Source organism: Sprattus sprattus, assembly GCF_963457725.1.
Source record: "Sprattus sprattus genome assembly, chromosome: 18".
Taxonomy (NCBI): Eukaryota; Metazoa; Chordata; class Actinopteri; order Clupeiformes; family Clupeidae; genus Sprattus; species Sprattus sprattus.
Window position 1 is genome coordinate 17831512 of NC_137916.1, and position 25559 is coordinate 17857070.

The window sequence follows — 25559 nt, forward strand, 5'->3', positions numbered from 1 at the left end:
TTTTATCTGAAACTGTGTTAAGGTATAACTAAGAGTGGTCCCGACCAACCTTACGAAAGTATAAGCCTTCCTTAGCTTAGGACGTTCTGGGAAACACCTGGAAACCTTAAGGTAGGCTACTGCTTAAGGTATAACTTAAGTACAAAACTCACCCTGGATTTGTAAATAAACTTGAATTTAATATCCAATATCTTATATGGAGTATACCACTAACATTAATAACAGTTAGGTCTGATAGGCCATGGGGTAGATGAATAAAATACACGTTTAAAATGAACAATCCTACAAATATTAAAAAACAACACGGGACTTTGATGAGGCATATCACGCACACACGGACACACATCTGAAACCCTTAGTGTGGAATGGTGGAAGTGAGGAAGCTCATGGCGTGGTTCACGTTGAAACGATCACATTCCTCTCCTCTCAATCAGTCTGCCCCAACAACTATGGTTCCATTTGGACGCCAGCAGCTAGTTCGCCATATAGCTCTATACAGAAATCCCATTTTTTCTCAAACTCTTCAGGAAGTCATATTTTAGTCATCTGACCCGTCATCTTGTATAGTATTCTGTTGGAATAGGATTAGTCTAGGCCTTAGTGGCAGGATATGGAGGCAGTGTGTTGAGCAGCCTAGGCTTTGTAGCAGTCTTAGCAGTTAACAGACTGTTTGTAGACTACAGTTTAGTAAAATCATATTAGGCATACAAATACAAAAATAACTTTAACAATTGTGTCAAGAACTGCATGTAGTTTGTCGACAAAGCCCAACGCAGAAGAGCAGGAAAGGATAAAACAATGACATGTTGGCATATCATTCCTTTATGGCTTACACCCCTACTCTTATCACGACGAAATCTGACGAACCACGTGAAATACCTTGTACACCGAAGATTTATTTGGTCCACTGGAGATTGAGACGTCATAAACTTTTGAACTTGTTGGCCCTTTTGAACGTTGACAGCTGTCTAATACAGCTAGCAGAAGATACAGTCAGTATTATCCATATGCGCTGGAGAAAAGAACGCTATTTAATAAAACACCACAGAACGCACACTGATTAGGGTAACATCAGTATCAAATCCTAAACAAGCAAATAAATGCAATCATATTTTTGTTGTTGGTGTGTAGCTGTTTCTTTGAAGTAATAATTCACTAACTTAAAAAGGAGAAATGCAGAGCGTTTGGTGTCATGGATAACCACTTATAATGCAATGTTAAGCGTACCCACAACAATTAGGCCTACCTTTAATGTCAAGCTCTTTAAGAGAGCATAGTGGATCTGGAAAGACATTTTATTTTCTATATTCTCATGTCTACTTTCTGTACCATCTCCCAATTCCAATACACAAACGGAGTCTAAGTAATAAAACATATTTAAAAACTTTGCAATTGCTATTTCACATCGGAGCAATTATTTGCCTCATTTTGTCATGAGTTTAACATAAACTGTCCCAGATATACAACGTGCTTGCGTTGAAGGTTCAGGGAAATGATCTACGCTTTTAGAATTATGAAACCAGCAATGATGCATTTGTTGCTGTTTTCATCCTTAGTTGCTGTCCTCGGATAAGCGACACACTTTAAATGAAAAACAAATATTGTAAGTATTTTAAGATGTGTTGTATTTCCAAGCAGAATAGTTTTGGTTATGATAATTGCAATGAGCGTTCGGAGGCTCTTTACTTTGGATATTTACTGGCCTACATTTTGCGGCGAGAAGACATTCTTGTGGGGGTTCAAGAAAAATGTATCCCATTATACTTTTGGCACTGTTTGCTGTTGTAATGGAGCAGAGTGCGTCAAATTATCACCAGCACTGTGCAAAAGATTCTGTACACATTTGTAAACACAACACAAGACCTAGGCTAGTGTAGTATCTTATTTAAAAGCCATGGTGCTCATAAATATGCTGCTGCTTCTGCCGCAAAAGCACACAACGTCGAAGTTTAACAGTTCAAAACATAAAACTGAAAGTGATTACATGGCCCGACTCATCGTTTGCACTATGCAGATCTCTAGGCTTCAAATAAAGAACGGCCTGAATCTTAAATTGAAGTTGCTCGGTGAGGCAAAATGGTTTCTGGCCGCGACGCGGTAGGAGCAGGGAAGTCTGTATCGAGGCCACGGCATCGCTCTTCAATGCCAAGTCATTCAAAATGGGCGATGAAAAGGACTAAAATATACTTCACCGGTTCCAAACTGTGGCTCTAGAGAACTCCTCACATGTCGCTGTTTGACCTCGTAACGCCTCGCAATGTTTTAATATGTTAAAGTTATCTATCCAGTTTAAATTCTTCCGTGTTTAGGCTACTTATTAGGTACTGCGAGAAGAGAGTGCGTTTCGGTTGGTGGGAGGAATGCTGAAGTAGAGTCGTTTACGGTCTCCGCCACAGGCAGTATATCAGGTCTATAAAAATCAAAGCTGCCTGATGTAGTATTTTATTATAGTATTAAACGACCAAAAAGTTCAAGTACTTTCTTCTATAAATACACGGGATTGTCGCGTGGTGGTGTTTAATACCCTCGTTAAGAAAAATTACTGTTAATTTTCCAATAAGGCACTATTTTAGCCTGACGCCCCTCTGGTGAAATGGGTCACGGCATAGTTAGAGAAAATAAACAATTGTCCGAGGATAAAACGCATCATAGAAGTGTTATGACATAAAATCGCGTCGTTATGAATAGATGAACTTGGATAGGCCAATGGCTTTAGCATTCGTAATGTATGTGTTAGATTTGGAAAGCATCGGATAATTTGATGTGCTGGATGAAATAGACAGATGTGGCAAAGCCTTTTTTAACTTCTGTTTCTCTAGTTTAAACAGATATGCAAATCAGGTGAGCCAAAATAAAATGATTGTCCCTTTTATTTGTTCCTCATTGTTCCCACACATGCATGTCCACATAATGTCAGTGCGATGCAAATTTTAAGTGGAATTTTCATCGCCAGTCGGTAGATATAGTGTGATGTATAGACCCACTCCCATTTTGCATATTGCATAAACAAGACAATTTATTTAGAGGGAAAATATGGATAACGCGAGAGGAGGAGAGCTCGTGCTGCCCCTGGCGGAGTGATTTACGCCCCATTGACGCTTTATCAGGCTCGTGAAAAAAGTCTGACCAATCATTTAGCTCGGCGCTCACAACACAGCAGCCTGGCTCTACTTTGTTGGCTAGAGAGTTGAAGGAGTAGCGTGGAAAAAAATACCCAGTTTTCTCTTACATGTTTTCCCTTCAATGAACCGTGCGTTGTATAATGTCCGAGAATGTCCATTTCTGGAACTCTAAGCAACTACTATGTCGATTCCATCATAAGTCATGAGAATGAAGATCCGACCTCGACCAGGTTCTCCAATTTGCAGTATTCCAGCTCCAGGCAACCGGGACATGGCGAGCATCCCGAATTTCCCTCCTGCAGTTTTCAACCCAAACCTCCCGTTTTCAGTTCTTCTTGGAGCCCGTTCAGTCCCCATGCCTCCAACAGCTTACCGGCGGTGTACCACCCGTACATACCAACTCAGCCCGTGCCTTCCACGGACAGCCGATACCTCCGCTCATGGCTCGACTGCGCGCCGCGAGCTGCCGAGTCCCTACCCGGACAAGGGCAGGTCAAGATGGAGCCGCTACTGGGGCATCTCGGGGAGCCCACCAAAATCGGGGGGCACGAATACATTTTGGAATCCTCCTCGTCAAGGGAGCTGAATCCCAGCCAGGGCAGCGGGTTCGAAGACAATAAGGACATTTGCGAAGGTAGCGAGGACAAAGAGGGGCCAGATCAAAGTAAGTTATAAAACGAGGAAGTGAACAGTCTGTAAAGCTTTTAATGCTGTCATAAAACTGGAACAAAGAGGCTGGGAGTCATAGAGCTCCGTGGCAGCTATGTTTGGTCTGACAGTCTTTGCATTGATGCAATTTCTTTCTGTTGTATCAAAACAGCTATTGGGTGATGTGCATTTGATATTAAGTTCCAGGTCTTGCTTAACAACAGGACCTCAGCCCTTATCCCTTCATAGGTGGACAGAATTGCACGTGCGCTTCGATTTTAGGAGACCAACAGGCACTGAATGGAATTTTATGGCAGTGGTCCTAACTCTTGGAGTTGTGTGACTTTTGGCATGGTCTCTCTTTCTGTGTGTGTGTGTGTGTGTGTGTGTGTGTGTGTGTGTGTGTGTGTGTGTGTGTGTGTGTGTGTGTGTGTGTGTGTGTGTGTGTGTGCGTGCTAGCGCGCGCGTGTGTGTGTGTGTGTGTGTGTGTGTGTGTGTGTGAGAGAGAGAGAGAAAGTGAGCGTTAAGAGAGGGGTAGAGATACCGTGGTATGAAACAGGGAGTGCGTAAACTAAGAATCTGGGAAAGAGCAAGAACTCGTTATTGGCGCCTCACTGCACTTAAATGTTCTCTTTATTTCAGGAACATTTTATTTCAGCTATAACTGCGAACACGCCACACTACGACACAGCCACTATTTCAGCACTCGGTTCGGCGTCTTAGTTTGGCATTCGAATAAGGTTTCTTATCCTTGGTCTCTGTGATTTGTGTTAAACTCACACCAAAAACTAGAAACACATTGGTCTCTTGTTTTTCCACCGTTCTGGTTAATGAAAGAAGCAACCTGTCTCGCGTGGCTGAGGAAGAATTATGATTGTGGAGAGGCATAATATTGCTGACAGTTTATGACTCGTATGCTGGCTAGGTCTGCCTTTAAATACCACAGAATAAATCTGCAGTCGACTCCCAGTGAAACGCAAATTCTGGCCTTTGACTAGCAGATTCGTCTGTCTAAGCCGAAGACTTATCGTCGGGATGTTAGTCATTGAACCCCGGGTCTCCTGTGTCCATAGCGGAGCGTGGGAGACTGAAGGATATCCAGCCTAGAGAAAGGGAGCTATTTTGCCCTTGTAGCACAGCACAGACTCAGGGTATGAGCTATGGATGATTCATCCGACTCTCTGGCTGGGCAACACTGGTACTTCTTCATGTGTACTCCTCCGCTAAAGCGCCCGTGTAGAAAAAAATACCCTTTTTGATTATAGAAATAACTGTACCGCACCCGTTGAGGCAAATTTTAAAAAGGCGACCTAAATATATCTGATGCTTCATCTCAGAAACGGAGTGGTCAGCGTTCTGACAGATGGCCATTTTCGATTCACTCCGTGGAAACGAACATTGATTTTAATCCACGGAATAGGCTCACGTAACGTGAGGTCTTATGGACGATGCGCAAAAGAATTCCCCTTTGTGTTGCTCTGGGCGGAATTCCAGAATAAACTACTAGCTAAGGCAATGAAGTTGGGAATTACACGTCCCTCTTTGTGCTTCCAGTGGTACGTGAGAGGGAAAAAAGTTATTGCCCGCGAAGTTTATTAAGTTATAAGAGGAGCCAACATCCCCATTAATTGTTGTATGTGGGCTCTCTGGGACAGCAACGGAAGGGGGAAAAAAAAGATAAAATACGACACAGTCTCAACGTGGAGAAAGGCAATAACACGCCTGCTAATATGAAAGCTTCATCTCCAGGAGCAATAAGGTGACATTACTAGAGGACAGTGTAACAAACGAGACAATTTACCATCTCACATTTATCTTGTATCTCTGTTCACTCTATTTAAAACTCAGTGTAGACCACGACATAAATAATGCATCTTTCTGCTTCACATCATGCTTTCTGGTTATTAGGTTTTTTAGTTATTTTCATCATTAGAGATTCATCACTGTCATTTAATAGATGTATTGGACACAGTGGTTCGTGTGTTTCATTCAACATCCTTAACAAAACATTAGTTGAGACTGTTGTACATATGTATTGCCTATTTGTTAAAACACAGGTCAGTTGTCTTGCAGAACAATTCCGTTGCCCAGTATCATCATGTTTAGCTAAAGGATATTTTAAGAACATACCGCCGAAATGCTTCTTACAATGGATTTGTAATTTGAAATATAGACTTCATATTGACCCCCCCCGAATGTCTATGCACAACTTTCACACTAGGTTCCCATCCTTGCAGCGCTGCGGATAATGGGTCTGCCCTGTCTCGTAAGTACCAAGATGGCACACCCCTCTCATATGTGTCCACTAGGCTCAGACGTCTTTACACGCACATCAATCAATCATTTCCTGACTAGACATATACCCTTTCATGATAGGAGTAATGTTGCGTCATAAGATTTAGGATATTGGAGACAGTTGATGTGGCATTGAAGCCAGTGACTTGAGGCGTGAGACGATTGGGTTTCTCCGCACTGGGTGGTGTGGAAGAGAAATGTGTACAGCGTTTCTTTTAATGGGTCAGCTCTTTATCCCTGTCTTGGCCATAGCCCCCAGAAAATCTTTGCGAGTGATGGAAACTTTGGGTCTTAGGGAAAGCCTTGAATTTGAGGCCTTGGTGATGTTGTGCTCCAGGGGACGGTGAAGGACCACTTTGCGCTGGACAAAGGCTTACACCTCTTCGGTCTCAGTGACTCAGAAGGGAAGAATATCTTCAGAGGTAGAATATCTGACGCTCCTAGATAAAATCCACACATACGATCCTCAACGAGTGGGTTGTCTTTCTTGTTAGGGACGCATAACTAAACCAGACAATTCTGCCAAGCACTTTTTCGTCGAAGTGGATGAAGTCAAATTCAGTCATACATCTGGCGTTATCTGGAGAACCACCGGGGTACAAATAACTAAACAGAACGACATTTTTTGCGCTTTTGCATTCCCGGGGAAAACACCCCCAACCCGAATAAGGCCCTTCTCAGACAATCACTTTAATATCCTTCACATTTGTCCTAAAGACGAGATAATCCAGTGCCACAAGACACCGCAGCATAGTGAGCGTGCCTAGGCACAAGGCCTCACTGTGGTCTAAGGGTTTAGTCACAGCTTAAGAGCTGGGTGGATATTTGGAAAGCAAAATGTGCATCCCCAAAAAGGCGTGCGTGATTGTGTGTAATTGCCTTCACATGGGTTCTTTGAGCCATAGGCGGAATAATGGCTTACCCATAATTAGAGTGTCGTGACAGATACTTCAACTGGGATGAAAACGTCACATTTGTAGATCTGTTTTTGAAAATGTATTTACGGTGCGCAAAACCGCACTAGTAGTGATACCTGTGACCGAGCGTGGCATTTGTATCATGGGTTCTCTCTCTCTTCGAGGTCAACGGCGTGTTTCCTCATCAACTTCAAAAAAGATGTGAATGAATTTACAGTGCCCTCACAGTGCCACCAAAGCACGCACCGAGGTCAAACTGGAGTGCTGTGTCATGACACCACATATCAAACTTGCTTCAGTACACGGCAACATCTCAAAGCCATAACTGCTCATATCTCCTCGATAGACCATAGTATGTGTGTAATAGTGTCATGTTATAGTGATGCTGTGTCTTTCATGTGTGTTTGCTCAATCAAGCACACATCAATTCGACTCTTTGTTTATTTGTTTTCATCTTTACAGGTACAGATCCGTCTGCCAACTGGTTACATGCCCGGTCATCTCGGAAAAAACGCTGCCCATACACCAAATACCAAACCCTGGAGCTCGAGAAGGAGTTCCTCTTCAATATGTATCTAACGAGAGATCGGAGGCACGAGGTAGCCCGCTTGCTGAACTTGACGGAGCGACAAGTGAAAATATGGTTTCAAAATCGACGGATGAAAATGAAGAAAATGAATAAGGATCAGCCGAAGGAATAAGGAGGGATGACACCCCCCTTCCCCCTCACACACACACGCACACATACACACACATGCGCGCGTGCACACACACACACACACACACACACACTCAAATGCCTTGTTGGATCCGTTTCTCGATGGTGATGATGCATAGAGTGTCTGTCTTTCATTTTCTTCTTTTTGATATAATAAAATGCACACTTATTACTGGGCAGCAGACCAACTGTTGAATACGGGAAGGGTTGTCGCAAGGGCACGTCGCACGGGCTCAGACTCTTGAAGGCGACTTTTATCACTTATTTCTTGTTTGACGCACTGCGCCGGCGCTCCACGAGGACAGGCAGGAGGGCCTTGAAACATGAGCTTCATGTGACCATGAATACATATGAAAAATGGTGGATACTCATCGTGTCTGCTACCTACATTTTTTTTTCTTGGATTTATTTTTAATCATTCCTTTTTAACACTAATCCTCTTTTATAATTTAGAAACAAAATGAAGTACAGCGGCAATTATTTAAAGAAAATGTAGTGGATGTTATTTAATTATGTCTATCCGTTAGGTGTGTAATATTAATTGGGTTAGTGTATTTGTGTCTAGGTTATGAGTGTTTCTGGCTGTTGAGTCTAAAATTAAGATTGGAAGTGGCAGAATAAGCCACCCGTAGTTTATGTAGATTTCGACATCATCATCATTATAATTATGATTAGAAATATTATTATTATTATGAATAATATTGTTATTGTTGTTGTTCATTTGAACTAGGGTTGCCTCACGGCTTTTCTCATTGTGTATCAGCAACCAATCGTGAACCATCAGTGTCGTCAGCTTGTTTGATTACGCATATGCTGTAATCATATATTTGTCCATTATTTTGACTAAATATTTACTCTGAAACTGGAAAATTCTCACGAGGTTTTACTAAACCCAATTGTCTGTTAGGCAGAGCCCGGGTCTCTTCGTGATAAGTGTCCTTGTACGGGTACAAATGTCTTTAGAAAATGACTCTCCGTTTTGTATCCAATCTAAATTGATACAGCTTGGCTGGAAATCTCACCAGTGGCTTACTGCTAATGAATTATTGTTCCGTGCGAGTTATTTCGAGATGTTTCTATATGTTATATGGTCAGCTAACTTGATACAAACTACCTTTTGGTATCACATGTAATGAAACGTAGAATTAGGGATTACTTTTACCAAACTGTCATTTAATTGAAACATTGAGCATATTCATCTAACAATTTGCATTTGTTGTTGTAACAAACCTGAATGTGCCAGTAACCCAAGGAATGCGTAACTGTCGCAGATAGCCTCTAATTAACAGTTTCCCACCAATTACGAGCAAAAATGTTTACATTAGAGCATGCTCCTTACTATCAAGTTTTAGCTCTCCTCGTGTGTGTTTTTTATTACTAGCCTATAGATCTATCAGATGAGTTGTCCCTACCTTGCAGGATGAGAAGATGTCTAATTTATTGTAAATACGTGAATAACCCTGGCTCTTTTTATGGAATGCGTTTTATATTTCCAAGAAGGCGGGTTTGGGAAGGGACCTCATACTTGAATGAGCAGATAGACGTAATCTTTTGGATTTTTAGTTTACATGTCTTTGTCCAGAATGCCATGAGATTCGACTGTATTGTCCAATAAAACAACTTATGTATTTCCTCTCATGGTCTGCTAGTTTGTTCATGTGGATTCAAGCATATAATATACACCATATTAATTTGGTTCCACTTTGAGGAGGTACAGGCTACGGATGGATATCCACATCGTCTTGTTTTCCTTGTGTCGCGTGCGTCAGCGACCATGGAGCACCAACACAACAGTGTCAAGAGATGAAGACGCCATTAGTTCACGAGGGCCTCGCGCTTATGACGCCTTCTCAGGCAGACGCCACGCATACTTCCTCCCGCAGTGTCTGTTTGAAAAGACAGGGCGGCTACACCCCGGCTGCTGTGGTGCAATACCCCATCCAGCTCCTTTTTGCAATATAACCTCTCTCGATCACAGTAACAGGCCTCCATTATACGGGTGTGTTGCTATTTGCAATGCTTTAGCCCAACACGTAATTAAAAGTAAATCATTGGGTTTCTTTTTCTACTTTAGATACAATGTAGGTCTTTATTTAAACACTGTAATTTAAACAGCAAACACGTATGTGTAAAATAACATTACCATCTTTATCATATTGACTCTATGTCCGCACATCTTCGCAACACCCCTCTCACTAAGCTGGAGAACAATATGTGCGCTGTTTTTTGGAGTTCCGTTTTTATTTCATCTTAACTAGCGGCATATGTCTGAAATATGCTCTCTCGCGCGCCAGAGCTTTTGTTTGGAATTGTCAGTGTAGGAAAGCTGGCCTCATGTGGACATTTTGAGATAACATCAGAAAGAGAAATATTCTGACATTTTGTTTGTCCTCTCGTATGTGATACTGCTTTTTCCCCAATATTAAAATTGTGGTATGGACATGCGGGCTGAAAATTGCCATCCTTCGCCAGGGTCCACTCAGGTGCGACTGACCATAGTGGTCTGTCGGCTATAGGAAAATATTCATCATTACCATGGCTGAATCAGGATGTCATTATAAGGCTTATTTCATGAATTTTCCACAGGCTTAGAGGTTTGCTGTCCAACACCGTAGTCAGTCAGCTTTCATTGTTTTTTTGTTTTTTTTTATACTGTAAAATGTCTTATTTCCCAGTCGTTCCTTATTGCAGAACTTACCAATACCAATACCAAGGTAGGTGATGCGCATCTATTTACTTTTTCAAACAACAATAAGGAGACCTACTGGATGGAGTAAAATGGCTTAATGAACACGCAGATAGCTCAAACATACTGTTACAATTAAACGTCCATCTTGAAGATTGGGCCAGAAGCACTGGCTTGCAGATGTGTGCTTTGATATATCTTTGACTCGTCAATTATATCAACAGAGTATCAGTAGTATATGAAACAGTTCTCTCTAACCATGCACAATATCAAAGCCATATTGGGGCCCATAATTCCTTGGCGTTGGCTACTTTATATTTGGGGTGGCATATTTTAAAAGGAAACAAACTGCAAAAGGATGTGAGCCCTTGCTAGGAAGGAGGAGTGGGAAGTCGACTGTCATAAAAGAGAAAGAAAATTCAATGCGCTGTGCCGCAATAAAAGAATATGACTGCAATAAAACTTTATAGGGTATAAATTTCTGAAGGTTAAGAACTAAACGGCTGTAAAGCAAACATGGGCGCAAAAAGGAAAAGTTTCAAGTCCTCCATAATAACCGTTTCGAGGTGGCTCGGGATAACCCTCGGCATATCAGTGCACTATACTGGCGGAGTGGCTCTTTTTTTGCATTTGTCGTTTATTGTTCACAGCGTTTGTTGTTTGGGCTCCAGATTCCTCGCGGGGTGTGGGGAGTGGTGTGATCTGGACTTCCAGATGACCGGCTCACAGTCCAGTTTTTTTCGTCGCCTCCCTTTGTTCCATTTCCGAGCGCACCCCGGTCGCCTTATAGCGGGCCATAAAACGTCACAAAAAAGAATCTCTGGCGAGACGTCTGGGATGACCACCCTTAATTTGTTTACAACCCCTGCACCCATGTGAGCCATCCCCCATTTTGTGACCTAATATCCGATTGTCTATCTTTGCGGAATCGGGAAGGCCTACACAATAGATGGTTGCCACAGAGCAGCTTTCCCTTTTGTAAAATGCGCACCTTTTTCCAGTTCCCACCTTGGATTTTATTCTGCAAATGACTTGGGCGAACGGGGTTGAGAGGGTGGAAAGCATCATTCTTCAATAATCAGAATAATTTGAATAGTGCCATTTACAGAACTCTTAGAACAAAGTAGCATATCTAGTCTGGCATGGCCCAGACCAGATGACGTCAACCAGCACTGGTGTTTCTAATCCACTGACAGTTTACCAAAACTATAGCCTTTTATTCCTTTGTCCTCACCAGAGAGGCAGTAGCAGCCAGTAGCCATAACCTCGCATTGACGTGCAAGTTTGGGTGATGATCTTATTTGAGACTTCTGTTTGAACACTTGTTAAATCACATCTATAATGTTTCGGCTTTCACTGCAGTTAAGAATTTGCCATTACTCAAGCTATATTTATGAGAACCAAAGGATAGCGTTGCTCGCCTGGGCGTAAATGCAGTAGTCTTTGATGCGTTGATTTCCGGGATAAGTTTGATCAAAGCACCAAGGTCTACAGGAAAGAATTTCAGCTTTCATAAATAGGCCTAAATATCCAAACAATAATTTACACAACCTTAGCCCTAAATGATGTTGCTTAAAAATATAACACTTCGAAAGAGTAAACAACCATATTATCAATAGAAATCGAGTGAATTAAAAACATAAATTATCATTGAGCTTCCTCTGTTAAATATATGTATATTGTGGTTACAATGTGAGAAATTATGCGTGAAGAATGGCCATGGACAACATGCAATTGTTTCTTGGTTTAAGACAAAGTTGCCATTTTAGAGGTCGTGACTCTGACTAGGGGTTGCATATATTGGCTGTAGGCTAGCGTACGTTATTGTACCAGACAAAGTAGGCTATTCTTGTTGTGTATATTCTTTTATTGTTTTCTGGTTAATTCATTAGTACAGTGCGTGCATGAAAGGACATTTATGATGTAAAATAATTTAAACAAACAGACCCATAGCATAATAAATGAACAAACAAACAAACAAATAAATGATACATTAATAAATCGTTATATTTCGGTGGTTGATATCCTCCGCTAGCATAACATAAGAGACAACTAAAGCCAGGGGAAAGGTTGCATCAGACCATAGCAGGCTCATCCTGCCATACGCCATGTCCAAATCATATGTCGAAAATACGTTTTAAAAACCGTTACCTGATTTCCTCATCCCACCAATTTGTTTAGTTTTATAGATGGCGACACATTCTCATATTTTCAATTGCAGTGTGTTGGCAAATTAGTATAAAACAGGGCAAGACTATTACTGAAACCAAATAATAAGTCTACTGAAAAGAAATGACTATTGCATATTATTGCACTGTTATGGTGGCCTTCTGCGTGCGCCACGTTGAATTGGCATGAAGTTATACAGATTTGCCTTCTGCACTCCTGTAGGTTTTAAAATCTAGTCCGGTCGTGTTTCAATACGAAATGTAAATATTTTTTTAATACACCCTTAGAGAACGGAAACTATATCCGTGCAAACTTAGATTTTCCACACATACGTTGTTAAATGTGGACCTCTCTGAAATAGAATTCCTTTATATCTACCCATGGTATATTATCGTGATATATGCACCAGTCAGCGAAGGTTTTATAAATCACAATTGTCTAAACTAAATTGAATAATAAAGTAATACAATTTCTTACAACGACACATTTAAAAAACAATATAGGCTACCAATTGTCCTAGCGTCTTTCTGAAATATCTACTTATGAAATATAAGCATAGTTTGTTGCTTTCTTCTGTAGCAAGCCCACTGACTCGACTTAATTTACCTTTTTTATCTCACTAAGCTGTTTATCATTCTCACACGCTGTTGGTAAATGCGCCAGTCATCCCAATTCCATTAATTGGAGGGACTAAACGGACTGCTAGCATCTCTTACATAATATAATATTCCAGACCAGTAAAGCCGTTAAATTATGCCAAAAATATTTAACTATTGGATTTCTTTGTTTTGTTAACACAGTTATAAACACCGACTCCTACGTCACAGGGAAATAAACCTTCCTAGTGCTGTTGCCAACATTGGCCGCTTGATGGCAATGTTGGTCCATCAAAGAAAGCATCGGAGCTGTTTTTTCCCCCCTTTCTTGTATCAACCGGAAGCTGGTGGAGTCAGAGAACCCTTTTGTACACTTGACTAAAATAAGTATCACAGAAGTCTTGCTCTATAGAGGCGCGTGAGGAATTTGAAGTGGAAAAGGAAAAATAGTCCTTAAAGCTCTTTAACCAAGTAAGTTTTGAATGGCGGATTTGATGCAGCCTATACAGAGCATTGTTTAGCCTACCAAGAAACTGAAAAAAATAATAATAGCTTGTTTCTTTAAGCTGATGTGACTGTTAAAAAAAAGAAGTGTCAGTATGCTCACCAAAAAGAAGTATTTGTCGAACATTTTGTGATTCCAGACTAGCAGGCCAAACGCAGTCTTAATTAGAGGATTTTGAGATGCTTTGACATAGCAGGTGATGGTGGTTGGATTTGCATTTACTGTTATATTATTGTTATTAATAACACTGTCTGTATCATAATCGAATTCTGTCAATTGTAGAGGTCCTGAGATAATGTTAATTGACAACAGTCAAACACACACTCTCACACACAAGCACGCACAGAGACATACATAGGCAACACATGTGCAAATGCATTATTTTATTAAAATACATTACATTTACATGTAGCTTCAAATCGCTGTTGACACGTTGATACAAACTTTAAAATATAACATTGAAATGTAATTATACGTCACATAATATTCAGACGAGGGTCAGTAAAATGAGACTTTCATCATATAGGCTATTACAGTAAAACAGTAAAAGGAAATGCATTTTTGTAATTGAAAGATTCAATGAATAAACAACTTGTATCACTTCTCTACATTAACCTACACTCATTGTGAATTATAAAGCCTATGTGAATTGTGAATATTTGAAGAATGTCACATAGGGTATAGAGCATTTTTAACCTAGGCTACTTCTACTAAGACACGTTAAAATCGGATGATTCAGTACACCCATGATAATGAAGTTACCATTGTTGAGAAACAAGGGAAATGTATGAACTAAATATAGCCTATATAATATAGCTCCATCCTCTTCAGGCTCTGATGCAGTACTTCTGAAATGATACCTCTGTAAGCATAGTAAGCGCACTTGTTTAGAGTGTTCCGTGTAGGGAAGAAAGTGATTAGCAGAACCAAAATAAAGTGGTTATGTGCTTAACATGAGGAAACACTACATAAGGATGTAGAAAACATTCATTACATGAATTTAACATCCGCAAAAGTGACAGTGAACAGTTGAACTACTTTAAGTTGCGAGTACATTACCTGCGCAGCTATAAACACAATGTTTATTTTGTGGATAGAAAAAATATGTAGGCCAGACTAATATCTAAAAAAAAATATCTAAGTAACGGGCCTAATTCTGGAAAAGGAAATACAAACCGCAAACAAGCTGCGCCAAGTCAGAAGTTGTGAAAAAGTATTAAACATATTAGGCCTATACATTTTATGACTTGGTTTGTGCAAACAGTCCACTGTGTTACTCACAATGTCATATTCCCTTTTAAGTGTAGCCCGATTTACTAACAATTCCATTATCATATAATTAATTAAGCTACCACAAGCAACCTCCAAAAGTTGTGACTGGTTAGCCAGTATACAGGGGTTAAGCCATTGTCGCGTCTAATGTTTAACATTACGAGTGACCGTATGGGGAACAAAGCGAAAATGACAATTAAATACTTGAATATTTCTGCTGGGTAGAAATTGCTCCAAGTGAAGACTTTACAGCCCTGAAAGTGGAACCTCATAAAATCCTAACAGCTTTTTTGATGCACGGTGTAAACAACAAACATCCCCATCGTTTATTGCATTTTATAGTTTGTTAAAGCATTTACAGCCACTTTGTCCATTACCCCAGGCGTGATAGTCCTTTTCGACGTCTTTACATCTTTATAAATATGATATTGATAAAAATACGATGATCAAAATGTTAAATATGACTGGCTCATTTATTTTCGACGCCAGTCTCTTTTTGAAATGGGGGCTTTGACAGGTTGGTTTAGAACGGCAATTATATTTATATGACTTGTTAAAACTGATACGAATTAAATAGTGTACTTTCACAATTTGCCAGTGCGACCCTGACATTTTCAAAAAAGGGGACCCCACCTCGTTAGAATTTAGAAATTAACGATTAAATATGCATCTCTCTCGGTTGCCTATGAGCAGCATCCTAAAAATCAATCTTTCAAAGGGTGGTCTGGGGTGGATAAGCTGGGGGATGGGAGGGGTGGGGGGTATCAGTATTTGATCTGATGCAAAGCGGCAGATTTCTCATTAACTTCCCCGCTTGAATATATTAATGCGCATATTCTCTCCTCCTCTCTCCCTCGGCCCCCCTTCTCTCGCCTGCTCCCTCTCCGTCTCTCCCTCTCTCTTTCCTCTCTTTTTCATTCTCTCATTCGCTCCATATCAGAAGCTCGGAGAGCGGTGCCCGTGTGGGGATGCAAGAAGCCAATGGGATGAGGAGCCGATAATAGATACAAATTATCGTGAAAAGACACGGCAAAATATGAAACAACTCATTTGCCACGGAGTAAATCACGGAAAACTGTTTGTGAACTGGCACCCCATACCGGAACTGTGATGCAGGATCGCTTCTGTGGAGGCGCTTTTCATGGAATCTGAATGAATGTGGCTATAGCACGACTATTTCAAAAGAGTGTATCAATACGACAAAAATCTATATTCACCTCTGGGATTCCACGCATGATCTTATTTTCTTTTCAAGGTTGGCTGAGGTTTGTTATTCTCCACCGTGCAAGTCTTGAAACCACAACCAGAGTAATCGCCATCAACAACAACAACAACAATACCAGTAACGTCTACAACAAAAGATGAGTTCTTATTTTGTAAATTCTCTCTTCTCGAAATATAAAAGTAGCGACACCTTACGCCCCAATTATTATGAGTGTGGGTTTGCGCAGGACCTTGGAAGTAGACCCACCGTGGTATATGGACCCGGCACTGGTGCAACTTTTCAACATGCTCCCCAGATTCAGGAGTTCTACCACCACGGCGCCTCCACGCTGTCGGCAACCCCCTACCAACAGAGTCCTTGTGCCGTCACATGTCACGGAGATCCAGGAAACTTCTACAGTTACGATGCCCTTCAAAGACAGACGCTCTTCGGTGCCCAGGATGCGGATTTGGTCCAGTATAGCGATTGCAAACTAGCTACGAGTGGCATTGGAGAGGAGACCGAGAGCACAGAGCAGAGTTCTTCCCCAACGCAGCTGTTCCCGTGGATGCGACCGCAAGGTGAGCCCATGTAGCAAGCTACCCAGTCCTATGGCATCGCGGCGATGTGCCTGTCTTTGCGAGTTTTTTAAGAACTGGTGGGTTTAGAAAGTTTGACTCCACAAAACAATGCCTTTTGCAGCCATAAAGACGCATTTCCTGTGAGCTAAAGAGAGAGGGGCAATCGCTGGTTTATGGTTTTATGGTGTCCAAAACTTGTGAATCACTTTACTGTTTAACGACCCTACCAGAGAAAGCATTCAGAAGGGGAAAAGAGAAAGGGTCCATTTTCTTCTGGCTCTCCAATGTGTGAGCCACTGGCCCACAGCTGAATCCTCACTTCTCACCCCGGTCAAAGTTTTACTGCAGGCTTTTACGACTTACAGTGATGGTTGGGATTATTTCGCTACAAGGTGGCCGCTTCACACAGGTTATGTGTTTTATGACCGGAGCCTAATGCGTTGAGTGTGTGTGAATATGGACGTGAGTAAGAGCGATATGTAAACATCATGCATATAAACACTGTGGTTGATTGTATTTAGGTGTCGCTTGTCCTAAATCTAATGTCTCATTCGCTTGTGCGTGTATCTGAGTGATATAGCATCCACACACATCAAACAATAAACACATAGGCTAACTGGAAGACAAGCACGGGGTCATGGCAGTTGTCTACAGACTATAATAATCTTGTTTTATGAATATTAATTCTCTTTTTAATCCCTATTTCTATCCACTATTGCTTTTTTCAAAAGGGTCAGATTGTCTTAGAATGAGATGTGATGTGAAATCAAACAGTTGTGTGCAACTCAAACTCATGTGTGTGTCCTTCTTTCGCCAGTAGCTGCCGGACGGAGGCGAGGCCGACAAACCTACAGTCGCTACCAGACACTGGAGCTTGAGAAGGAGTTCCTCTTCAACCCGTACCTGACCCGCAAGCGGCGGATCGAGGTATCACACGCCCTGGGACTGACCGAGAGGCAGGTCAAAATCTGGTTTCAGAACCGCCGGATGAAGTGGAAAAAGGAAAACAATAAGGACAAATTTCCCAGCAGCAAATCTGAACAAGAGCAAATCGAAAAGGAGAAGCGGGAGAAGGAGTTGGGTATTGGATCACAGTCTGCCGACGAAGACGGCGACAAGGCTAAACAGATGTAAAGGGAGCAAACTGGACGTTGAAAAAGACTCAGAAACATGGGGTGGGGGGCAACTGTTTGTGGTTGTCTCGGAAACGTGACAGTCTTCTGCTGGTCAATACATGTTTCAATCGATAAGATTGCCTCAGATGACGCCTAACAGGACGATAAACATTAAACTGATGTGGTGACCACGGAACTATGAGCGGAAGGAATTAAGCATTTCTACTTTTTACCTGACATTCACAAAATGTTATAGTGTTTAAGCTAGATTCCTGACTTTGTGGGACAATGATTGTGGAAAAAAGATTTATGTTGTTAGAATATTGTCATTAACAATTAAATTGGCAGCTGTACAGATTTTAAGTTAAATGGTGCACTTTTGACTGTCCTCACTTAGCCTAGGCTATATGTTATGATGATGACGTAGCAAATAATGAATTCCAACAACATGAAACTGCCTATTTATGACGTAGATTTTCCTCTTTTACACTTGTCCTCCTTTAGTTCAATTTAATTGATGGTATTTTATTGTCTTCCTTTTTCGGGTAAGCATGCGCACAGTGGAAGAAAATGGCGAAAAATTAAAATAAAAAATACCCTAAATGATTTCATGTGACCCCTCGTTTAACTGTGAAACAGAATGTGTACTGTACTCGTGAATTAGTTTATGGGGACTTGATGATATGCTTTATTGTTCTTCATCACTTTGTTCTATTGTCTGAAACCTGAAAGGAGCGGAAGAAAGGGGGCACAATAAAGTTTACAAGCGAGAATCCATGACATCACTGGTGTCCTCTGCCTCATTTCCTGTCAAGGTGCGGATTAGGGGACCCTCTCCTGCCATCTATATCTATGCCACACATATCCAGTCATAATCAGAAACATGCATTTCGTACAGGACACTAGCGGTCGTAACTAGCCGAGTTCCTAGCCGAGTTTGTTTTGTATTTTGTAATCTGACCATTTTATAGCAATAAGTATGTTTTACGAGGAACTCACAGGGTTGCATCATATGGGTTATGTTTAAAATTCAGAACTGTACGTATAAAATGGAAGTACAGAGAATGACATGTTAAACCGCAATTTGAACGCCTCGTAACAACTCTGACAGCTTGACATTATGGCATGAGGTATATTGGCTCTGACTACACTCCAAAGAGATATTTATATTAGGCCTCAGATGTAAATTCCTATAAAACCCTGATTTCCCCTCCTAGTGCACTTCATAAAATGTGGTTCCAGTACAAGCTTCGAGAGGACATGAAGTCATGAAAGGTTTCACACCTTTGCACATTAGAGCCTCTTAAACATTATAACGTCTGATTTTCTTGGCTCTTTCTAGTATTTAGCAGTGCAAATGAGATAAACAAGTGGCTGTGCTGCTTTGTTTTGTAGCACTCAGACATTAGGCTTTCTTTGGGAAATAACGAGGTGGTGACGCAAGCAATGTGTAGGAACAGTGGCTACTGCTTGAACACCCAGACCCCTGAACAGGGACACACAGATCAGCGACGGAAGGCTTCAAACCACAATGTTGGAGGTGTGGAGGACAAGGGGCGCCTGCTGGGTAGAGACAGCAAAAACTCCATGAATATCGATACAGAAACGAATAGGTTTTATTTGTGTGGTGTCAATCGAGAGGAGGCGCACATTCCCAAATCCGGGCGGCCCATATTTATTTGCAGATAACCTATACGTACTTGTAGATATTTTATTGCGTGATTGTGCAGTAGGTGATTATAGGACGTATTCGGGAGTCAATCGATTTTTTTGCACTCACGTTAGTTTCTGTTTACTGTGGGCACCTTTGTCTCGCAGTGAATAATTTAAGATAGGCCTACTTTATGTGGATGGTCAGTGGTGTACACTTTTTCCACATTAGAAGAGCTGTGGGAAGCACCACTTCCATTGGAGGACTATGTATCACGTGTTCTTCATCACGTGGCCCCTGAGGAAAAAGGGGTGATTTTGGTGTAAATCTAGACTGTAATTCTGTAATATATCACAGTACCTCGTAAAACCGACATTTAAACCTTCTGGCCTACAAATCACGGGTCAAATTATGAGTTCATTGTATTATGCGAACGCGTTGTTTTCCAAGTATCAAGCGGCAAGTTCGGTTTTTCCAAGTGGGGCTTTTCCCGAGCAAACTTCTTGCGCTTTCGCGTCCAGCTCCCAGCGAGCCAACGGCTATGGATCCAGCTCCGGAGGAGCCTCATTCTCCACTACCTCCTCAGCCTCCCCTTCGCTGCTGTATACTACCGGAGGAACATTGTCTAATCAGAGCCAGAGCATGTACCCTGCTGGCTATGGGTTCACCACTGGCCCACTAAACATGCATTGCTCCCCCTTTGATCATCCGAGTCTGGCAACGAAGTGCACCGTAGATCTGTCCAAGGCGCCCGGTGGCTGCAGTAAGCCAGAACAGCGGACTTGCCGTCAACAAAACGAGGACAACCTCCGAATTTATCCCTGGATGATAAGTACAGGTGTGTTAGAGCCAAATATTTCTGAAAAGTCGAGGGGCTGGTTAAAGTGGGAGACCAGGAAAAAATGTTTTTTTTTGTTTGTTGTTGATAAAGTTGAAGTGGACAGAGTAATTTCCTGATCTCCTCAAGACAATGTTTTGAATTCGCTGGTCTTTTATTGCTATATGACCTCTATAAAGACGTCTGAATATTCATTAGCCCATATTTTGCTAAGGATAATAGTAATGGACGTTTTTTTTTTTTTTACATAAAACACATCGCTGGTATATTTGTTCGCATTTTATGGATTATGTGTTTGTTTATTTGTAAAGTATAAGGTGCAACTTAAAACTAGCTCAAAAGTCTTAAAAGTAGCCTACCGAGTATCTTCAGTGTAAGAGTTGTGCAAACAAATACAAAAGGTTTTTGCATTTCTATGTCAGGCAAAATGTGTAGGGCCGGTAAGCCTTATTCCAAATTGTGTGATAGCTCTTAGTTCTTCGGGCTAGTAAGGGTAGTCAGGAAAATTAAGTTCCATGAAAGGTGCGTGTGTCCACATCAGATTAATGCATGTGTATGCATCTATAAATGTGTGTATGCACGCAAGTGCGTTTGTGTGTTTGGATGTGAGTGTTGTGTGTGGCTGTTTTGTGGCTATTTATACATATATGTGCGATAAAATACATGTAAAAACTCGTCGGGATCTTTAGCCTTCAGTAATATGCTTCTGTCTCCCAGTAGCAGGTTCAGTGAATTAGTAGCTGACAACTTTTTGTGTAATGATTTTCTGTAAGCACTCCAGGCTCGGGCCACGACCAGCAAAGGCCCTATCCATCAAATGTCAACCTGCGGCACCACTGGTCTTGTTAGCCGCTGGCGTAAAAATACCACAACACAGGCTGATAGTTCTGAAACCGATACTTACTAATTAACAGCTCGTCTGACATTTACAAGCAGGTATTCGACGATTCATGTTTTCCTGTAAACTCTGGGCAGCCTTCTTGGTTGTGTGGAAAACATTTGTGAAATATGCATGCTTCACATTTGAGCTCCGCGCATGCTTGATATGACTGTCCCTGGCCCTCTCTCTTCGTCGGCTATTTGGCAGTTGCAAATGCTCCCCTTTAGAAATCAACCTTGATTTAGGGAGAGCTTTCGCCTAAAAGATATGGAGATGGATGTGCTAGCAGACATTTAAAAAAACGAAAGTGTTGGTGGTAGTGAAAACATTTACAGCATTCTGAAATGTGAACTTCATGAGTGGTTAACCCCCTCCCCTCCTCACATACACACACACATACACACGCACACGCAAATCATTGACAAAAATATTCTACTGAGGTTAGGAATTATGTGACTTACATTTTGAAGTTATATTGCATGTTACCACGGGCCGGAGATGGATAGGCCTAATATTTTGTGTCTGTCGACAGACTACTTGACCAGAGAATAAAAAATGAATACACAAACCAACGTGTTCTTAAAAGAGTCCAGCCTCTGAGATGGATGTCGACCCACAAGCTTTTAATATGACCAGTCTTATCTCAAGCGCGTGTGGTTATGACAAATGAAGCTGAAATTCCAGTAAAATGTGTTAGACTTGCTGCTAGACATGCTAGAACTGGGCTGTTTAAATGCAGGTCCCGGTTATTCAAGGTAAACTCTTACTTTTACCTCAACAGCCGCACGTTCTTGCGTCAATCTACTGCTTGTTGTCTTGTACACGCATTTGTGCGCACCTACTCGTGCCCACACTCATGCACGCACCCACACTTCCACTTCCAACATTGGGAGAAGAGAACGTGTCTGTCAAATACAAATTTCTTCTTTCATTTTGTTCTCACTCATAGGGTTGTGAGCACGATTATGCATGTTTTCAGAACACAATACCCATCTTTGTTTTATCCCTTTAGGGTCTGTTCCGACATATCTTCAGCAGCACCACCCGGCACTTCCACCCCTCTATGTTTGAGCCTTAATGGGGGTATAGTAGCTAGAATTCCTTCAGAGGAATCCTTGTCTCTCCATCTCCTTCTCTAATATTTCTGTCTCATCTGTGTTTGGTCTCCTCTCGAAAGTGTAAAGCGAAATTAGGACCACGCTTGTTACAGATAGAGAAATGCACAGTTCTGCTTGACACGAAAGAAGTCGAGGAGAGACCTATCACTTTTTATGAAATAAGCTAGTTTTAAGCGGCACATGCGTAGGCTATATGGTGCAAACATCCTTCAAGCGCTCTTCCTTAGGCTGTTTCGCTATTCTCAGATGAATTTGGTAATGCCCCAGTGCATTTTCTGCAAACGACCAGACACGTCCATATTGACCTCTGCAGTATTTGTGGGGAAGCTGCCATTCCCATCGTCTCATTCCACGGAATGTCAGTGTTTTCCCTTTTTGTACAGTGCTTGGTCGGTATTTTTAGACTTGGCCAGAAAAAGTATTTTGTTTTCTCTCAGGGCTCAACTGATTAAATTGTCGAAGCTGGTCTTCTTTTGTTTACTGAAGAAAAATAGTTAAATTGATCACACTGCATAGAAAGAACTGCAAAGAAAGAAACAACTCAGATATCACAATTATTTATTATGAGATATAACGGATATATATATATATATATTGTTCATATATTGTCCGGTGACAGTGTGTGTGTATGTGTCTGTGTGGATATTTCATAACATGTAGCTGGAAGATGAGTGGCCCATAATATTCAAATGCAGTCCAGACGAAAACAGCGCATAGAAGCGACCACAGGGCCTATTTCTTCAAAATGTTAAAGCCCTGTTCTTTCATTTGATACCAGAGAAAAAATTGTATGTGGAGTGCCGTGCTAACGATAGAAAACGTAATACCATGGGCAAAGTTATAAAATAGATCCATCGGTTAAAAGTAATAGTAAAAGGCTCGGAAACTATGCGAGTGTGTGTGTCGGAAAATGTGGAGAATATATGTTCGCCCACTGCAAATGCAGAAGCATAATATGATAAAATAATAACATAATTTTGCAATTGTGAAAATGTAAACATGCATTATATGTTTGGGAGTCTATGTTAGGGCGCAAGGAATTCAAATGTATACATTCTATTTGGGTCTGCAACAACCCCATGTACATTCCTAGATTTCTAAATTTAGTAATTCTCTTGCTTTGGTCATAAGTTTGCCTGTGGATAACTCTACCAACATGTATGAATAATGTTCAATGGATTATAGACTGAGTTTAACCACTTCTCCTCCCTGTCCGGACTCGTGTTTGTTCACAGGTGCAGACAGGAAACGAGGCCGACAGACATACACACGCTACCAGACCTTGGAGCTGGAGAAGGAGTTCCACTTCAACCGCTATTTGACCCGGCGGCGGCGCATCGAGATCGCGCATGCAGTCTGCCTCACAGAACGACAGATCAAAATCTGGTTCCAGAACCGACGGATGAAGTGGAAGAAGGAGAACAAAATAGCGGGATCTAGCTCCCCTACTACTGACGTGCCCGGCGGAGAGGAGGAGGAAGAGGATGATGAAGAGTAACGGAGGCGACGCCTAAACGGAGCAGGGCTCCAGACGAACTCTAATTATAAAGGAGAAATCCTTGTCCCCCCTCAGTTTGTTCAACACTGAGTAAAACAAATTATACTACCTTATAAAATATCGTTGTTGTTTTGTATGTGCAGGTTGATGTCCCGTGTATGAGCAATAGTCGTGAGCTCGATGTTTGGTTTTGCACATAGTCTATAAAATGCCATATTAAACAGACCATGCGATTTTGTATTAAATAATGTTTAGAATATCAGTGGGCTCTTCTTTTCAATTGTTAGGCTATTTTTTTTAATTGTAGGGAAATGCAGAGAAGGGACTCTTTATAACGCAGTTAAGTAGGCTAGCAACCCGTCTTTCTCTTCCTGTGTATTGATCGAGATTTTTTGTGTTTCTATCAAAGCGCTTCTCCTCAAATAGCATTTATATTTTGAAACATGACCGTCTTTGTGAGAAAAAAATATGTACAATGGACCACGAGATATGAGTATTTTATTATTGTTTTCATTGTGGGGGATTTTTCGTTTTAAAATGTACTGTGCGTTCCAATAAAAAAACAAAACCAGAATTAGACTAAAGTGTTCGGGATAATTCAAGTTTATATGACTCAGTAAAACCTCACTTATGCTTTGTGCAACGGTACAACCTCTACAAGTTACCATGGCCTACACGCAAGGGGAACAGTGCAGGAAAATGGTTGTGGTTATACTTATATTCTGTTCGCTTGGGTTCAGCATAATACGATGGGAGTTGTGCAAATATATTTTGCATTGCCAGTTTAAATCGTAGATCGCAGAAGCAATGAGAATAGTACAGAAAATCGAATAGACCACCTGCAACAATACAACCAAGGCCCAAAACCTGTAAATGACAACCTTCATACATATATGGTAGCCTACATATATAGGCTACCTTTCTGAAACCTTCGCAATTTCTGTAATGTTTGTCGTACCTGCATTGAGTTTAGTACAGAAAAGGCCTATGTGTCAGCTGTCCTTCGTGATGATTGCTTTTGACCTGTGATCGAGCAGCACAGTTATACTGGCAGGTTGCAACTAATGTGTTTATTGCGTCAATGAAATGCCGGAAACCACCATAAAAGTAACAAAAAAAATCAACAAAATGGTAAACAGACTTCCAACAGTAAAGGCCTGTCCATATGCTCTCACTGAAAGACACAAACAATGGCTCTTTCCGTTCTGGTTTAAACTTTAACCATTGCTTTTAGCAACACCCCTACTATCGAATACATGATGTGGAAGTAGTAACCAAAATACTGCTTTGCTGTACAACAGTATAAGGGACTAGGCCGCATAAACATCAGTGTCTTCGTTGGGGTTTCAGCAATGCGGCTTCGGATTTGTCGCATTGCGAAACGTAGCGCTCCATTTTCCTATTGCCTAGTTGATGTAAAACGAGGACTAAATACTGAGCAAGTGGCAAGTTAACATATTCTAATACTTTCAATAATATTATTCCACTTCGAAAAACAAAGTAAATGTGGCTCTTTTCAAATAACCCCTTAGCTTATGCGTAGTAGGCTATTGCTTATAGTTATGTATATCTTATAATATATTTCTACACATTACGTTAGTAAAGAAGCCTCAATACAAAATACTGTTTTAAAATATCATAAATACAAGCTAAACCCTCAGCCATTTACCCATGGAATGATATTCAGAAAATATCTATTTTGAAAGCAGGTCATAGGCTACAGCCGTCTTTTCTGAAGTTATATTC

General features: G+C 41.1%; 3 protein-coding genes across 5 annotated transcripts; all 3 read left to right on the forward strand.

Annotated features, from left to right (window-relative positions):
* Window positions 1–1522: 1522 nt before the first annotated feature.
* On the forward strand, window positions 1523–9328 carry hoxb9a (homeobox B9a). 2 transcript variants are annotated; one of them, XM_080856737.1, is made up of 3 exons: window positions 1523–3786; window positions 5992–6036; window positions 7445–9328. In XM_080856737.1, the coding sequence occupies exons 1-3, from the start codon at window positions 3273–3275 to the stop codon at window positions 7681–7683; spliced, it is 798 nt and encodes a 265-aa protein (XP_080712863.1). In that variant the 5' UTR covers window positions 1523–3272; the 3' UTR covers window positions 7684–9328. The 2 variants fall into 2 exon arrangements, with proteins under 2 accessions (XP_080712863.1, XP_080712864.1); XM_080856738.1 differs by lacking the exon at window positions 5992–6036.
* A 6544-nt stretch (window positions 9329–15872) lies between these two features.
* Window positions 15873–18480, forward strand: hoxb8a (homeobox B8a). Of its 2 annotated transcripts, none has more exons than XM_080856598.1 (2): window positions 15873–16713; window positions 17531–18480. In XM_080856598.1, the coding sequence occupies exons 1-2, from the start codon at window positions 16290–16292 to the stop codon at window positions 17845–17847; spliced, it is 741 nt and encodes a 246-aa protein (XP_080712724.1). In that variant the 5' UTR covers window positions 15873–16289; the 3' UTR covers window positions 17848–18480. The 2 variants fall into 2 exon arrangements, with proteins under 2 accessions (XP_080712724.1, XP_080712725.1); XM_080856599.1 differs by having other exon boundaries at window positions 17534–18480.
* A 1351-nt stretch (window positions 18481–19831) lies between these two features.
* hoxb7a (homeobox B7a) lies at window positions 19832–24362 on the forward strand. The gene is made up of 2 exons (XM_080857048.1): window positions 19832–20317; window positions 23551–24362. The coding sequence occupies exons 1-2, from the start codon at window positions 19891–19893 to the stop codon at window positions 23811–23813; spliced, it is 690 nt and encodes a 229-aa protein (XP_080713174.1). The 5' UTR covers window positions 19832–19890; the 3' UTR covers window positions 23814–24362.
* The last annotated feature ends 1197 nt before the right edge of the window (window positions 24363–25559 follow it).

Excerpts from the sequence above, each read along its gene's own strand:
- hoxb9a (XM_080856737.1), top strand. The coding sequence starts at position 3,273 with ATGTCCATTTCTGGAACTCTAAGCAACTACTATGTCGATTCCATCATA. Across the intron at positions 3,787-5,991 it reads CAAAGAGGGGCCAGATCAAA|GTTCCCATCCTTGCAGCGCT; the intron begins GTAAGTTATAAA and ends CTTTCACACTAG. Across the intron at positions 6,037-7,444 it reads TAATGGGTCTGCCCTGTCTC|GTACAGATCCGTCTGCCAAC; the intron begins GTAAGTACCAAG and ends TCATCTTTACAG.
- hoxb8a (XM_080856598.1), top strand. The coding sequence starts at position 16,290 with ATGAGTTCTTATTTTGTAAATTCTCTCTTCTCGAAATATAAAAGTAGC. Across the intron at positions 16,714-17,530 it reads CCCGTGGATGCGACCGCAAG|TAGCTGCCGGACGGAGGCGA; the intron begins GTGAGCCCATGT and ends TTCTTTCGCCAG.
- hoxb7a (XM_080857048.1), top strand. The coding sequence starts at position 19,891 with ATGAGTTCATTGTATTATGCGAACGCGTTGTTTTCCAAGTATCAAGCG. Across the intron at positions 20,318-23,550 it reads TCCCTGGATGATAAGTACAG|GTGCAGACAGGAAACGAGGC; the intron begins GTGTGTTAGAGC and ends GTTTGTTCACAG.